The sequence below is a fragment of the Sylvia atricapilla genome, chromosome 2 (assembly GCF_009819655.1).
Source record: "Sylvia atricapilla isolate bSylAtr1 chromosome 2, bSylAtr1.pri, whole genome shotgun sequence".
Taxonomy (NCBI): Eukaryota; Metazoa; Chordata; class Aves; order Passeriformes; family Sylviidae; genus Sylvia; species Sylvia atricapilla.
In genome coordinates, this window is record NC_089141.1 from 84,770,850 (window position 1) to 84,788,394 (window position 17,545).

The following is a 17,545-nucleotide window of genomic DNA, read 5'->3' on the forward strand; positions in this document are numbered from 1 at the left end:
GGCCACAACAGAGTTTTGATTTATTATATGTACAGAAGTATGCTCATATATTACTAGATGAAATCTTGTCCATCCTAAACTTTAAAAAAAAAAAAAAAAAAAAAAAAGAAAAAGGAGATTCTACTTTTGCAAAAGAAAAGGAAACCACTTTGAAAAAGATCTTTAAAAATGAATGGTAGATCTCTGAAACGGCTCTGCATTTCAAAATAATAGAAAATTTCCCAGAGAGATGGATGAGCAGCCAGAGAGAAGATGAGAAAGTCAATATCAACCATTATTCATGTATCTTTGCTCTCTGCTCTGTGGCTCCCCTATTCCTATATTTATCACAACACATTTGGTTGTGAGGAAGTGGATTTGCAGTGGCCACACAGATCCACTGACAGGTGCACGCCTTGCCCGTGCACACCCGCACCTGTGCAACACAAACACATTGTGGGGCCATAACTGTGGCAGAAACTGCAGCTCTGCAAGCATCACTTCACTTTGTCATCCCTATCAGGCACTTCACCTGCTTGCAGGCTGCTGATCCACCTCTCTTCTTCAGGACTTGCTCTAACTTAACAAGCCTCTAGCCTCCCTACCATCTTCAGTCATTTGTCTGCCTTCAACAAGCAAATAGTGAGTTATTTCCTTCTTTTTCTTTCATAACATGTCAGAGATATCTTGGTTTACACCCCTGATACTTCAAAATCATGACACTCTCATCCACAGAAAAGCTGTTTCACTATAGGCAAATGAAGTTTTCTTGGCTTTGTAGTTACAATTCCCTGAACTAAATTTTGCAGAATGGACCCAAAAGTTGCCAAATGAGCTTGCTTTAACAGGAGAAAGACTATGAACAGCATCAATACAATCTTTCAAGCTTGAACGCGGCATGAAATATGCTTGTGACATCTAAACAGTATATGGTGATACAATGTGAGATTTATTGGCTCTTGCAAAAGATAGCTGATTTCATTCCCTCCTGACTTACCATGTATAAATAATGTAGTTTCCCCAAGACTGTGCTGAGGAGCTTTACCATGCTGCACTGCATTCTCCCTTGGATACATATCCAATAGTGGGGCTGGTTTTAAGGGAGCATCAGCAGGACTAGTGGTTTGGTCTCTTGGGGGATCAAATGTTTCTGTGGCAAACACTTCTGTGGCCCCTCTGAGCATTATGGCACTGGGCTGGCTGCCTCCCTAGCAAAGCTGCCCCTTTGAAGCCAGGCAGAAGACGTATGGACAGTCTTCAAACCCAGCTAGAGCCCAGTTTACTAGTGAAGGCTTCCTCAGAGCTCGAAGGTTTCAATAAAAATCTCAGCTGGTGAAGCCAAATAACGCAGGAGCAATGGATGCAAGGAGGAGCACCCTGACTTCGCAGTGCTCACTGTTCCCTAAGGTATCAGCCAGGAGCCTCAGCAGAAGCCACCCCATCTGGACATCCTGCCAGAGACACCTCTGGTTTTGCCTTGCCATGAGGAACCTGTGACCCCCACAGCACCATCAACTCTGCTGCCAAAAGATGCACACCGTGTAGCCCTGCCGAGGCTGTAAGAAGAGAAAAGACAGGGAATACTGGCACACACACATGAAGAAGATGCACCATGGCATCAACCTTGGCCCAGAGAACTCACACACTTAGTCAGGGCTTGTGTAGGACATATTGTGAGGTGCAGGAGGGATGTTTCTACATGATGCTGAATGTCTTACCTTGTTCGGGAAGGGAAACTTGCTTTGTTCTGCCTTTCCTGGTGTGTGAATAGCTGACAGTGGTGGAGGCCATGAATGGGTCATCTCCTGAAAAACAATATTGTTCAGCAAACTGCATTTAGAACGTCAGTGGAAAAGGAGACAATGATAGCATGTCAGTAGCAAGAGTACCTGGGTAGTGGAATATTTAAGTTACTGCAGCTTCCAGAAAATGCCCAATTTTCCAATAATCTAGACAAAACATGAGCTACAATGATTTTTACAGACTTTTGAGAGCAGTTCCTAAGCACCGTCTCGTTTTCCTGAATAGTTAATGCATCAGAAGTGCCAAAGTTTGACTTTTTTTGACAATCTGCAAATACATTTTAATCACACAATTTATTCGGGCTGGTGAGCCTAACAGAAGAGCATTTTTTTGTAGACAGGAATAGAAATTTCAGTTCATGACCAAGTAATGGGGTACACACTGTGGACTAATCACAAAACAGATTTCACAGACAAGGTCAGAATGGTAAATGCTTACCACTTGCTAACAGTTAATTCCTAAAATTGCCTTTATCATTGTAAAGGAGTTGAGTAAGTTCCTAACTCCAGCATGTTTGTGGCTTGCAGGGCACACATATGTGGCAAGCCCCAAATGAGGTGTACTGCACTCCACCTTTTTCTACTCCCTGTTTTGTCCCTCCCTAAGAGACAGACGTAGCTTGACCTGGTTTTTTTGCAGTCATCCTTTACACAGCTTCAGGTAGCAGGTAGGCACACACTCTACTGTTATGATTCAAATCTGAATGAGTTGGTCTCCAAAGCAAGGCTGCTTTTGGGGGAGAGATAAATGAAACACTTCAGACAAGAAGCTTGTTCCTCACTAGTGTAGAATCTTAAGGGATGGACATAATTTTTTGACATGTTCAGCACCAAGAGCCACAGTATTTGGTACACAGTAACTCATGAGAATTAATATGAGAAATAGTGCCAAGCATGACAATCCTGAAAAGTTGGCCCATACGTTAGAAGAACTGAAGAGTAAATAACGCCCTGTCTAAGCAGGGGGACTGCTGACCCTATCAAGAGTCTGCCAGGCAGATGCTTTGCTGGGTTTTGATACCATTAACTGACTGTGGAATTGTTTCTCAGTGATATTCCAAGGAGCCACGCAGAGATCCACAATCTCCTAAAATAATGCTGGAGTTATATTTCCAGGACTCATTTCTTTTTAAAGAGAAAAGAAATGTTCTTGTTTGAAAAAAAGTGTGTGTGAGTCTCTTGCTTATCCTTCATTAGTGCTGATGGAACTGCTTCCTGACCCAGCATGGACTGAGCTGTTGCATTTTTTACATAGTGGAAAGTGTCTGGCTGTTCTGCCAATGAAAGGACCAGCCCTTTCAACAGTTTATTAGCAATAAATGTCACCTTTAAAGCATTCTTGATAAACAGTTTATTTCCTAATAAAAATTGCATTCTTTTATTTTATTTGAGGCTAAAAAGTTACATGATTTATTATACTTCTGTAATCTATGTGCGTGCCTCTAATCAGAGCATCATCTGGTTTGCAGTTTTAGTATCAGAATTGCTTTGCTTTTCACTTCTTTGAGGCAGATCATTTATCTTATGAATTCTTTATCTGATAAGTGCCAGCAATAACAGTATATAGCAATTTTTAATATACAGTAACTTCTTAAAACTCAGGCAGCAAAAAACACAGGCAATCAGATTGCTGTTTGCTACAAGTATCTGGCACATGTGCTACTGTTTGCAAAAGATTAAGGAATTACATATTAAGAAATATTCCATCAGTAAAGGTGTATGACTATAAATGGACAAAAAGGAGACTTGCAATGTGGATATTTAGCCCTAAGTCTGTTCTCTGAAAAAGTACTGCCTTCACTCCTGATTTTCTCGCTTTTTCCTCAGACGACCATTTATTTTGTGGGAAATGTGATGTTGACTAGAGGTGTTTCCAAACACTGTTCCCAACCAAAGTGTTTTCCCCTACATGTTGAAGTGCTGATCCCAAAAAAACACATGGGAATGACTGAGTGTCCCTTTCTTCTGAAGGGCAATGCTTTATGTTATCTCTGTCAATTGAGGAATGGGGGCAGCCAGACTGGGAATATCTGGTGGCTTTGACCTGAAGTTATCTTACTTGTGAAATATTCTGTTTGGTCCCTGTGATTGCCATTTGCTCAAGAAGCAGTTCTTCCAGGTTATACAATTGGTGACCCCACTGTCACCTTCAGGGAAATGTCTCCTGAGGAGTCTGCTCTGTGCCAGCACAAACCAATCTGTTACGGCAGCAGAGCTCCTTCCTCCCACCTTGCCTGCCCGAGTCTGACAATGATGCCTTCATCCACGGAAAGGACCAGAGGGCTGATTAAAAATAAGGGTGACCTTTCTTTTTGACATGTCAAAATGTTTCATTTCTTCTTTTCTCCAACATTATTTCTCATCCACACTTCAATGAAAAATGGCCTTAATGGTCTTATTTTTTTTTTTCCCTACTAGCTTCTCTTCCCCTATTTTTACTTTCAGTTGTGGTATATAATAAAGCTTTCTATATACTTTAAATTTGATGTAACCCTTTCTGACACAAACATTTAGTAAGACCACTGATATTTGCCTGGGTTAATAACTGCCATTATCATGAATATCTGAATGCGAATTTACTATAAATAGAATAGAATAGAATAATACATTGAGTTGTGATCATATTGTTTATTTATCCTTACCCTTTGAAACTCAGACAACTATAAACTTAAATAAAATTAGGAAAAATAATTAGAAAGCCACCATGAAAAGTGTCTCAAACTACAGGCTGTCAGCACTGAGGAGTGGTAAGATTTAAATGTAGTATAATATTTTTTTGAAAACAGAAACATTAAACTATGTTTCCTTCTGCCTGCCAAGAACAGAGCCTCAAAAATCAGGAGAAAGAATTTAGGTGTCCAGAAAATGTCAACACTTTGCAAGATCAAGCAGAAACAAATTCAGAATATGTTCAAGTGTGCCAAATAATCAGGATTTTAGATTCTATCTGAAGATATTTGAGACAGATTCAAAATCCTAGTAGCGACATATGATTATATCAAGATTTTTTTTTTTTTTTTTTTTTTTTTTTTTTTTTTTTTTTACATAGTGTGAAACATTGGAAAATGCAAGCCTAAATGGCAACTATTTAACTAACTAAACAGGAAGGACTCAACTTCTACAGTAAAATGAACTTTCACGCACATCTTCTCTTCTCTGGTAACTTGCCTGTCTTTGGAGTTTGGGATTGGCAGTACTGGCATAAGGCACCCACTGGACTGAGAACTGTTTGAAAAGGACTGATGAAAATTTAAACGTATTTAAGAGCCTTAGCACCTTCGAATTTGTGTTAGAACACTGATTGACACAAAAGGTTTTTAAAATTAGAAAGAGGAAAAAAGCAGGGTCTTTTTTAGCATAAATCAAACAAAAACAAGTCAGAAACACCAAGCACCAGAAAGTGTTCCAGCCACTACAAGATAACGGTTCAATTTAAAACCAGTTTATAGTCTTCTTCAAACTTGATTAACTTAATCCTAAAGCCCTGAATGATGTCAGCTAAAGAAAGTACTGAAAAGACATTTGGGGTCCAGAAGTGGGAAAAACAAAGACTTCTAGATCAAAGAAGGAAGCCCTGACCAGGCTGCTTAAAAATAGATGTGGATAATGATATGTCCTGCCCAACTGGAGGACAGCTCATTTGAGATGACAGTGACTGCCCTCCTCCTCCTGCAGCCAGATGCACAAGTCCAAGGAGCAGCTCAAGGAGCGCCTCTCTTTGTTTTGTAACACACATTTCTCCTTGTGAGAGCTGCAGCAATGTTGTTTTGCACTGGCATCTTTGTGGTGATGGCATGTCTCATTCACATGCATACTGCAACTCTACAACCCCGCAACTCTACTCATCTCTACCCGTAGTAAATCAGTTTTCAGCAGTCATACATAAATGTCCAGTTTTACAAGCTATAGAGGTCCAAGCCTAGTTGATCTTACTCAGCATGCCAACTTGGCTTTTCTCTCTCTGGAGGGAAAACCTACAAATAAAGATTTCTATAGTATTGCATATCCTTGCTCCAACCTCAGTTTCCGCAGCAACAATTAAGTAACCAGACATTTCTTGGGGATTAATGACTGCTTGGCAGTGTTTTGTTTGGAGCTTTTAACCCTAGCTTGTAGATAATTTTTCAGGAAAAGTAGCATGCAGAGGTAAATAATAGTTTTCACTCTAGATTTAAAGCAATGCTATTTATCTCGTGTCATCAGTCTTGCTGTGTGGCACATGATACCGGGAATGGCTGAACTGATTCAGAAAAATTGTAATTAATAACAAGTAAGGAGATGAGTATCATCTAGATTTAAAGTCTTACCACATATATAATCTTACTGTTCACTCAGTGCCAGAACCAGAACTTATCATTGGGTCGTTAGGAAAACTGACTGTTTAATCCTCCTCTCTGCTTGTGCTCACCTAGCTGGTTTTTGATTCATAATATTTTGTCTCTCTACACATGATGATTTAAGAAATATTTGTGGCATGTCATAAAGGGCCCTGTCAAACACCTTTTGAAAGTTATTTTAGCTGACTCAACTTCATCCACTGCTCTACTGACATGTCACAGGAATTACAGGAGATTTGTGAGACACAAATTTCCTTTGCAAATACTCTTGCTGGTTGGCTCTGGGGGACTGGAGAGGATCTGTCTTTGTAGTTACCTACACTGAAATGCAGATTTTAGGGAAGCATTGGATATATTTATTCGGCTGGAAGTCAATGCCATGCAAAGCTGAGGCAGAGCTCTCCAAGACCCTTTCTAACTGCTGTCAGTCGGCAAATATCCCTTTCAATTCAATGAAGCCACCTTGCCACTAGCTGACAACACGGCTATGATTTTAGTGTCAAATATCCAAAACAAAGAGTCTGACACTAAAACTTTTGGAGACTGTGTTGAAGCTGACAGTATTTCACTGTGGTAAGATTCCTATCATGTGAAAAGCTAATTTTCTTTCTTCCAAAATTAGTTCCTGTAGTATCTGTTATTGCTGCAACTTTTTTAACTCAAGCCTCCAACATGCGCCTATAAAATGAAAAGATAAAGCTGTTTTGTCTTGTTTCTTTATGATATTACTTATCCATACTTAGAACTCTTTTTCTACTTTCTCATCAGCCCCATAGTTTCCTTTGTGCAATTGATAATTTTCTGCTTCCCATATGAGCATCTCTTATTGGTTGTTATCCTTTTGATAACATGTTATTCAGAACCATCACCACCTGACAAAAGACCTTGTAATCTTCCAGCTTCTGTTTTCTTTTTCACTTACTTTCTCTCCACCCATTTGGATGGGTTTTAATTTATAGTTAATATTTGTCATGTGTGATGCAAAATGCTTTCTAAACTTGAGATACATGGCACACATGGTTTCACTCACTAACTGAAGAATGAAATACAGGAGCTACAATGAGCTCCCTATCATGGTGCTGAAATTGCAGTAAGGACACTGAGCTGGGTGCCAGTTCAGCACTGAACCTCAGTCAGCAGTTCTTCTGTCTCTCATGCTCCTGCTAAAATGATTTCAAGGAATCACTTTTTTTTCATAGCAATCTGCTGCAAACACATTCTACCACATTTCCCCTTTGGCACCAGTCCCAAGACTCTCCAAATGCTCTGTTGCTTTCTGTAATATGAATTCCTTTCATTAGGTTTCATTGGTATAATGTCCAAAGATACATGACAATCCATGGGCAAGTGCTTGTCAAGGATTATTTTTTTTTGGTTCCAAACAAAGAAATAAAGGTAATTGTGTAGCTTGTGACTGTGTCATTTTTGCTGTGCTTGGTTCTTCAGACATGCACAGATGGTCATCAGCAGAAACTGCCTGCTAGAAACAGGACTTGTGAGCGTGTGTGTGCGCAGGCGCATGCCCGTGAGCTGGGAATAAAGAAAGGAAAAAAGAGGAATTAGGCCTGTGAAAAAGGGAGAAGGTAAGAGATTTTGCAGACTGCAGCACTAAAGAATGTGTTCAGCATTAAATCTCCAGATATTTGGTATCTACAGAACTAAACCATTCCAAATCATGAGCATTTGCAACGTGATCTGTGGATCAATTCACCCCACGGCAAATCAGAAATGCCAGTGCAGTAAGTTTCTGTTTGGAATATGTTATCTCTGCTTTAGTGGAACCATCCTGAAAATAACCTGCAACACTTAGTCAAGGTTCATCAATCTAGGATAGATAAATGTAAAAGAAGGCTACAGCTGCTTACTTATCAAACTGACTTATTCAGGTCCTTCATTTGTATGATTATAATTCTTTAACATAAAGGCTTGAAAATTTTCATTCAATTTGGGGGGCAATAAATGAAGTTATGGATACCTAAAAGAAATGTGGCTTCATTATAAAAATCAGTTAATTAGTTTATAATCCATGTCATGCTCTCTCATAGAAGAGTTTAGGACAAATCTCCCTCCTCCCCTTATTAGAAAAGGAAGGTGTTCTTTTACAGGTAAATCACAGAAAAGCATTTAGACAATTTCCTTAATTTTTTTATAAGTATTCTTCATTGAAATAAAAAAAAAAAGAGTAAAATTTCTCCTTTAGTCACAAAGATGAATATCTCCTCCTAGCTAAGAAACTATGTTTCTAGATGAACGCATTGAGCCATATGATACAACAAACCGTCTGAAAACCAACCTTGCTTGGGCAAGCTGAGATGATGTGGTTAATCAAGGTACAATCTTTATTAGTGCATTAACCTCCTGCACCCAAGGACTATGGATTCTAATTCCTGAATTGCCATGCAAGACTGATGCAGCTAGTTTTCTAGTCTCAGTTGGCAGCAAGCTAACAGAAGTGGCTAATGAAGATGAATAGCTGCCTCTTGGGAGTGGGGGGAGGAAAAAGAGAAAAGGAAAAGACCTAGGATACTTCAAGGTCCAGATCTCTGCATGATTTCAGATAATAATGAAAAAATGCATATAGCTGACATTTTCAGAGAGCATAACAAGCATGTTAATTCTTAGGCAGTGGTAGTGGCCTCAGGATTGCTCTGGAAACATTTCAAGAAGTTAAAACAAAGGCTATTAAAAAAAAAAAATGCCAGGGCACTGGTCAGGGTCTTACTCTCATTTTGATGGATGATTGTATTAATACAGACAAAAAAGGCAGAGAAAAAAATGCTCAAAGCTGAAAAACAGACACATTTAGTAAGGAAAACATCTGTGGTTTGGAGAAGACAGAAATACCATCACGGTAAATATTTATCAATACTGAAATATCTTTTCCACAAATGCATGCAATGTTCTAATATAAACATTCCTTTAATTCAGACAAAAATACACTGCTAAATGCAGGGAGGTCACTGAAGAAAATTTTCAGGGGAAAAAAACCCTAGTGTTTTTGTTTTTGTTTTTGTTTTATTAGACATTTTTTTCTCATATTCTTATGTTGTGGGAGGCTGGAATCTTTGTGATTAGCGATTATTAGTGATCCTGAATCACTCCCTGGTCAGAAAATGAAATAACAGGTAATTGGTTTAGTCTAATTTGTTCTTAGTTCTAATTTCATACCCCTGAAGCCATTTTAAGAGGATTGGGGGTGCCATAAAAACTTACTTGGTTCCTGGAAACCTGGGAGCTCACTCAAAGAGCTCTTTTGTGCATCCATAGTGGAGATTCACCAGTGGGTATGAATTGGTATTTTTAGCTCAGCTTGTTCAGCCAACTGATTGAGCATGTCAACCTTCATCAACTTAGGGGTAACATAGTGATGCCTGTGTGCTCTGTGCCCAGGTTACGGGCAGACACTACATGAAGTAAATACCTTGTACTCTGGGTTAAAGTTTCAAGTGCTACCAGAATGCCTTCTGGCTAACATACCTGTGAAGGCTGCCAAACATAACAAGAAGCAAGGAAACTTCTGTTCTGTGCTACTACAACCAACTTGGTCAGTGTGAAAAGATGACAGAGAGGCTAAGAAAAACCCATAAAAAGAAAAAAGTCAGAATTGAAGTACTAGAAGTTAAAATGCTGTCAAATGTAGCTCTATAAAGTACACTTCCAAGAGGTTTTGCACTTGTGGTTTCTTAATGCATTTAAATTAAATCTGTTCAGTTTACAGATGAAATTTACACCAGGCTGGAGCCTTGGACTGAAGAGCTGAGCATCAAGACAGAGAGACTCTCCTTCCTTTTTCCCTACCATAAAACAAGAGGTTCTGCAAGGCAAAGCAGCCTGTAAATCCTTCCTGGACAACCTTGCATGGATGTGGCTGACTGCAATTAGCAAACAATTTTGTTTATGATGCTCTGACAACTTGGGGAATCTGTTCATATACAAGTCATTTATTTAGAATGAGATTAAGAAATCAGTGTAGCACCGTGTGCTTCAGTGTATGTGAATTCAGCCATCTGTTCTCAAGGTTACATCATGTGCCTCCTAGATCTGAATTGACAGAAAGATGTTAAATCTTGCTGGTTTGTATTCTAGAAGTAGCATAATGGCACAGTGTGATGTCTGAAGCCAACAGATACTAGTTCAGCTAAGGGTACAGAGGTGTACAGAGCTGAACATAGAAAGGTTCATGTCCAGAAATCAAGAATATCAGACACTGGGAAACTGGACCCAGAAAGGAGTTAGAAATCATCAGAGGACAGAAAACTAAAACCAAACATCCCATATCTCATATTCTTGCCCAAAGAGCTCAATCCATCAGGCTGCATTTGAATATGGCAACACAACTGAACTGGGTGTGCCAGTGCATACCATAACTTGTTTCCTTGAACACATTTCCTAAGAAATGCTGGGAATTCTGAGGAAGTGAAAAAAAAACCAAAACCCAAACCTAACAGAGAAGAGATCACAGATGAAATCAGCTCTGTTACACTAAGAGCCACTATGCTTGATTTGGGTAAGCATCTTCATGGGAGAAAACCCCCTGTTACATGACTTCTGGAAAACCTATTTGTATCTAACTGTCAAGTGTACCAAGGAAAGACAGAACTTCTACTCAACACCTTCAACGGGATTCTCAAGAGATGACTTAAAAAATCAGTGGAAACTGTTCACAATAATAGAAAAAGACAAAAATCACTAACATCACCAGTGTTACAATACACATACTTCCTGTACCATGAGCCAATGGATAGAAGAACAAAAAGGCAAGGTGAAGGTAGGAAAAAAAGAACAACTTCTCATGACCTGGTGGTTCACTGTGGGGATGCAGTACTATGGAAATGCCTACCTTCATCTCTTCAAGTCATAAGATAAAGGACGTTTTTTCTGAATTATATGCTTCAGCCAAATTACAAGGTAGTAAGTTCAAGACAGGGGAGAGTGGCTGAAGCTATCTGGCTTGTCACACAAGTCAGAGCACTAGTCATTCTGGGTGATAAGATACACCACTCAAACTCACACCCAAGATTTAGGTAAGTGGGATTTTCTTGTTTATTTTTTAGTCCATCAAAATCCTTAGCATTTATGGTTGTCAATACATACTTTATAAGTCAAGAAAACACGTGAACCATTTGCATTCACATGTGACTGACCACAAAAGGAGTCCTTGTGAGAAAGAGATGTCTCATGGCGCATAGAAAACATAGAAACAGAAGTTTCTTATTTTCTTATGTATCAGTAACCTATGGTCCACAGTTGTTCTCTGCTGGTTTTGATGTCATAAGCTCCTGATGCACCACAATAAACCTTGGGGATTTGAGTGTGGGGATAAACACAACAGAGGCATTTGCCCAACATTCTTGCTATGGTCAGCAGGAAGATAACATGGGACACATCAGTGTGCCTAAGATCTGGACCATGCTTTAGGAGAGTGGGGAGAGGGCTGAAGGCCAGTCCCTTGTGGCTGTGTAGAGAAATGTTAGGCTTGCCAGCAGCACCGTGTGTCGGGAGCCCCTGTGAGGGCATTGTGCACAAGCAGGGAGCCTGCCTGGCTGGGAGCTCTGCTCACCATCCTGTTCTCAGGAGCCAGTGCCATGAGCATGAAACAGCACTTACCATTATTCCCCACTACACACGAGGTGGCCTTTGCAATGCTGTCAGAGGCAGGCAGAGCCCCTTTGTTTGCCTGAGATGTCCCTAGGCAATCTGGCATTTCTTGTTAAAGCTCATTTTCTGTGTGTGCTTCTCTCTAGCTGCAAACACAGCCATGGAGCAGCGAAGGAGACCGTTCTGAAGCTGTGCAATTTATGTTTGTCTAGTGCTTATACTGTGTTCCTCAAAGCTGTTATTGTCTCAAGGTCTGTCTGTTTCAAGTCGTGAAATAGTATTTTGCTTATTACACACACTGGCTTTCATTTGCAACTTAGTCTGCAAACCTGAATTAGGCATCCCAGCACCCCCATAATCTCTGTAAGTACCATAATATTACTATGAGTTACAACTCACAAAATGTGAAGTAAGGTTGAAAGAATCTTGAGTTAGAAAGTCCCTTAAGAAAACCCTTCTCTTGACATAAATGGCACTGAGGGTGACAATGTCAATCTGTCATTCCAGATGGGAAAATAGTACAAGGTGTGAAAATACACATCAAAGACTTAAATCTACTCTGAAAGCATGTTCTGGTTTCATGCATAACACCATTGATTTCATTAAAAAGTAGATTAACACCAGTATCGTATGCATTATTGTAGACATTGTCTGCATAAGAAATTCGCATGTATTAAAAAAAAAAAGGCAATGATTTTTAAACTATTTTAACTAAAACAAAATACAGTTAGATTTCTCTAAATTGTTTAAAACCACATTAAATTATCAGAAAGAAAAAAAAAAAAGATCTTTGAAATTGCCTTTAACTGTTTAACTTGAAGTGCTGAAGGTCCTGTATGGAGCACAGAAAACCTGTGTGGAACAGCATGTCATGCTGCCTCACCATTTCTAGGTATTCTCTGCTGATGCTGTACCAGCCTCTCACCACAAAGACAGCTTGGTTTTGCAGCTAGAATGATATGAAAAATGATGCTAGCAAAAGTTTTTACAACTCTCTAAAAAATTCCTCAAGATGTTTGCCAGCAAACTGTAGGTGATTGTGAAATTATAGGCTACATTATGAAAGAGGTATGCGAGGAAATAAGATGGTTACAAATGCTTGTTTATTTTTGAGCTCTTAACTACATGATTTACTTATCCACTTTACAATATAATTAACATTCCTTTGCTGACATTTAAAAAATGAGGATGTATATGTTTTCTTTTTTTTAACCTCATAGAAATCATGTGGAAAAATTAAAGTAATACATAAAGAAAAAGGAAACAGGACATATCATTACCACTATTTATTTATATTACCTGTTTTTTAGAGTGCAAGGAATCAGAAATAACTGCCTTAGTATTGGAATTTTGAAATACTAAAAGTCACAAAAAGGTTGTTTCATGGTAGAAAATAATAATTTCTTTTGATTTCTCTTTATAAGAAGCATCAAACTGCAATTCATTGAAATGAGAAGGTTCAGATAACTTCTGTGTAGCAATTAATATCCACTTAAGCCTTCAGGGACTTTTCTGCCCAAGCAAGGTTTTCACCCCTGTTGATTAAAATTAGTCCTTTTGGTCAGTTCTTTTTCACTTTGAAAGAGTTTCTTACTAAAACAAAGCAGTGGATATATCCTTCAAAGCTTTAGCATACATAAAAGCTCATCAGAAGAAAGACCACAAGGTAAAGCTTTTTTCTCTACTAACAGTAAAACCATAAATTGGAATACTCTCAAAATGCAATGGAGTCAGTTGGAGATTTCTGCACTGGTAAAAGAGTACTGTAATAATGAACATTTCGGGGTCCTGCCATTAAGGTGGCTTAGAATAATCTGCATGGGCAAGGCAACTACATCCAAAGGATGTATGTGGAGAGAAAAAACAATGATCTAGAGGGGACTCAACTAGTGCAACTCTGTGTTCAGAATACCAGACATAAAAAATACCAATGGTACAAACCCAGCTCATTCCCAGTGCTTGATTGCATCAACCAAAGGGAACTTGTGTTAGAGCAAGGCAAAGCAGCATGGCCTGCTAAGCGTTTTGCAGACTGTTCAGCAAATAGAAGCACTCATAACACTTGTGCACCAGAAAGAGGGGAGTTTTAAGACTGAGGACGCGATAAAGTGAGATGAGAAAAGATAAAAACTGTACTTTCAAATTAATCTTTTAATGCCAACTAGCAGTAAAGCTTTTAGTAGAGTCTGTTCGGTTTTATTGATAGGTTCAATGTGTTGAATCCCCATCCATATTTTAGCCTCAGTGCCTCGATTCACATTGCCATTGGTTTCTGATGCTTAATCTCATTAGTGCAGCTATTTGTACTGATATACCCAATAAGGTTGCTAACACTACCTTAGCTAAGTGTTATTTATTGTATCTGTATATACAACAATATTAACACAGTCAAGCATCAGCATCGGCACTTGAGGGCACCATTAAATTCACCCAGTGTTCAGTGAGAGATTTAATGATGGATTTAATAGTATTAAATAGGAAAAAATGCCCTTGGCCTTTACATTCTCATTTAAAAACATATAAAAGAGTAGTAATTCAGGCAGTTATACTTCTTTCAAAGATTTTCCTTTAGTTATTGTATCTTGACCAAAGACAGTAGCCCCTGGCCTATCAGAATCACCAAACTACTGGCAAATTCAGACTCAAGTTCCTATGACAAATATGGGTGAGTTTGCTGCTGAAAAAAGGACTGGTGAAAAATTAGCACGATGATGTTGCCTGTGCTCTACACTGATGAGACTTCGGCTAGCAAGTGAGGTAAGCAGAGCTGTGAAATAACTGGACATTAGGTTTTTATGCTGACTTTTTCCATGGAATAAAAACATGCTGGAGTTCCAGGGGTTTTTGTGCAGTAGCATGCCTGCGGAATTTTTTCATACCTTTTAGCTGCATTTACCTTGCTTTCTTCCCATCTCCAGATACCTGCTACTATATCACAGAGTTGTTTGTTTAGGTTGGAAAAGACCTCTGAGTAAATAATACTCTGAGATCATCAAGTCCAATTATTCATCCAGCTAAGTCCAACAATAAACCAGGCCCCCAAGTGCCACATCTACACATCTCTTAAGTATCTCCAGGAATGGTGACTCAACCACTTCCCTGGGCAGTCTTTTCTGATGGACCTACTGATGTTCTGTAGCTCATCAACAAGAGAATTTCACTCAAGAAAGGCATGGAAAAGGCTTTTTTTCCCCGTCTTTGAAACAACTGCATCCTTTAGGTCAAAGAACTTGGACTCATTATGCACTGGAAACTTTCTCTATACACTGCCTAGCCAAGTCTGTTCTCTTACAGTTTGAAACCATCAAGTGGGAGATTAAAAAAAAATGTTGGAAGACAAAAATTCTCCCTAACTGACCCTTACCAGTGACCAGAGGGTCACCTAAGCACCTGTGACTTCTTAAGCTTGGAAACTGTGGGCCATATATGCAGGCTCACAGTGACTCCATCTGTAGAACTGAATTTATATCACCAGGAATGAACAATTGTTCATTTGTAGGCTTTTTAAAAACATATTTTCAGTGTCTATCATGGAAAGGATTAAACACTTATACTAGCAATATGAATACTGACAATTAAAAAATGACAGTAAACCCATCATATTTGAATTGAAACCAAATTTAAAAGGCTTTTCTCAGCAAATTTTCTCAGCAATTTTGGCATTAAAGAGAATCAAAATTATACTTCCACACACATGGGTAATAACACTTAAAACTAGAACCTTAACAGCAAATCGTGCAAAAAGCAACAACAACAACAAAAGCTGAAGTGACTGCTTGTCAGGGAGCATTCACATTTTCCTCTAAAATTTCCCTGCTTGTAAATAGTTCTACTGACAAAGATACTGGGGTATTTTGAATAAACTCACTTTATAACATGTCTCAATATAACACACTAGTTTAAAGCATGAGTTATGCAACAGAGGCAAAGAAAGGGACAGGCCATTCTCATTTCTACACACATCCAGGCATGCTGGATTACTTATAGAGTGTTATATAAATGTAGACATGTTTGATTCCACAGTACGTCCCAAAACAAGGGTAAAATATTGCTGATATTCAGCCACATCACAGGTGGGAAAAAGCCATATAGAGTGCACAGTTCACTGCACAACAGAAAGGGGATGGGGAGTAGGCTAAAGGAACTATTATCCAAGGATGAGAAGAAATCCCATTTTTTATCAGACAAAGCCCCAGGTCTCTGATGTCATTTCAGAATATGGGTCTTTGGCTATTGCAGATACAGCTGATATCCTCATACAACGAAACACATGCTTCTCAGGGTATCTATTTCAGAAAAATGAGTCAAGAAAACCAGGTTCTTGCTCACATCATTAGAGCCAGGACTCCTGCATCCCTGTTGACACTGTCATTTTGGTGCATTGGATCTTAGGTAGCTACACAGCTAAGGCTTAGTTTATACATCTGCAAGTGTAGTGCATATGTAATATGCACATTTTGCACATTTATTTTGGATAATGAGAAAGCAATTTGCAGTTAATTAAAAAAATTATCTTAAGTGGTAAGGTTTATTGAGAAAGTACCAGTACAGGCACCATAGAGCTGTCTTCTCTTGCAATCTACAATAAGATTTATCTTATTTTTTTATCATCTCTAGCAGCAGGCAATGCAGTATTAGGCATTCCTGAAACGACTTCATAGCACTTTGCCATCTTCGAATAAGATAATTGTGGTGAGCCTTTTGGAGGCTCTAAGCTTTACTTCTGTCTGTGTCTCACAGACAACTCCCACTGAAGTCAATGGAAGCTAAATGCCCATAAATAGTAAGAAAAAGTAATTTTACTAGTGGCAGTAAGGATTTATAAATTCTTGAGCAGGCAATATCCCTTCCTCAAGCTGGTTGCTAAAATGATACATTTTTAAGAGACTGAAAAGGTTCATCTAAAATTTGCTCTCTTGGTTAAATACTACTTACACAGGTTTTTGCATGCCGATTATGTATCAATTATTGTATAATTGCATCATTACTTTAATTAGATTAAACTGCATAATTGGGATGTCTAATTAGAGACTGAGGGGGGGAAAAAGGTAACTTACCTGACATTAACTGTGGTTTTTGAAGAGGGGCTTCCATGCAGATTTTGCTCTAGGGGCAAGTTTCCAGTGCAGGAATCACCAGCTTCCTCGACAGCGATAAGACTGAGGTGACCCCAGCTGCACCATCACCATGCAGACCCTTTCTAGAGCAAGGTTCTGATAGGGAGAGCATTTTCCACTTGGTCCCTTATCAGTGAGGTGTGTCAGAGCACTGGGCTCCAAGTCAGCAGTGACAGCAGTGAGACGACGTGGGTCATTGAGGTTGTGTGGAAAATCTTTCGCAGAAAACCAGAGTTAGTGTCAAGGAAGCTGCTCCTCTCTTCCAAGTGCTGGTCCAGAGACCAAGAATTCTTTGTAATGAACAACTGCATTTTAAATAGAGATGCAGGAGGAGAAATCCTGCCCAAAGAGCAACAGAGGGACAAGTTGATCAGCACTCTCATTTTCCAGCTGGATGGGAAGTTGAAGAGATGCCTCAGCAAATAGAGTCAAATAGAGATCGCAAATAGAGTCAAAAGGGGTCTCAAAGCCTAAAGAGTATCCTCTGGAGGATACTCATGGGAAACAGCAATATAGTACAAAATCTATCTGGACAAGTCTGCATAGGAATAAATTAGTTTCTGACCCTTTCAGACTGGACATCTGAGCAATTTTGGAGGATCACTTAAAATGTCAATCCTATACATGTTAAATGACATATCACCACCTTATTTTTTAAGAGTGCACTGAGATTTTGGGAAGAAAACAAGTAGAAGGCTGAACTGATGGAGCT

General features: G+C 39.1%; 1 protein-coding gene across 1 annotated transcript in view; it reads right to left on the minus strand.

Moving 5' to 3' along the window:
• AFF3 (ALF transcription elongation factor 3) overlaps positions 1 to 17,545 on the minus strand; it is a 314,337-nt gene that overhangs the window by 126,732 nt on the left and 170,060 nt on the right. Inside the window, exon 5 of the mRNA XM_066313661.1 lies at positions 1,698 to 1,784. Coding sequence (XP_066169758.1) covers positions 1,698 to 1,784 — 87 coding nt within the window. The remainder of the gene's footprint in view (positions 1 to 1,697; positions 1,785 to 17,545) is intronic.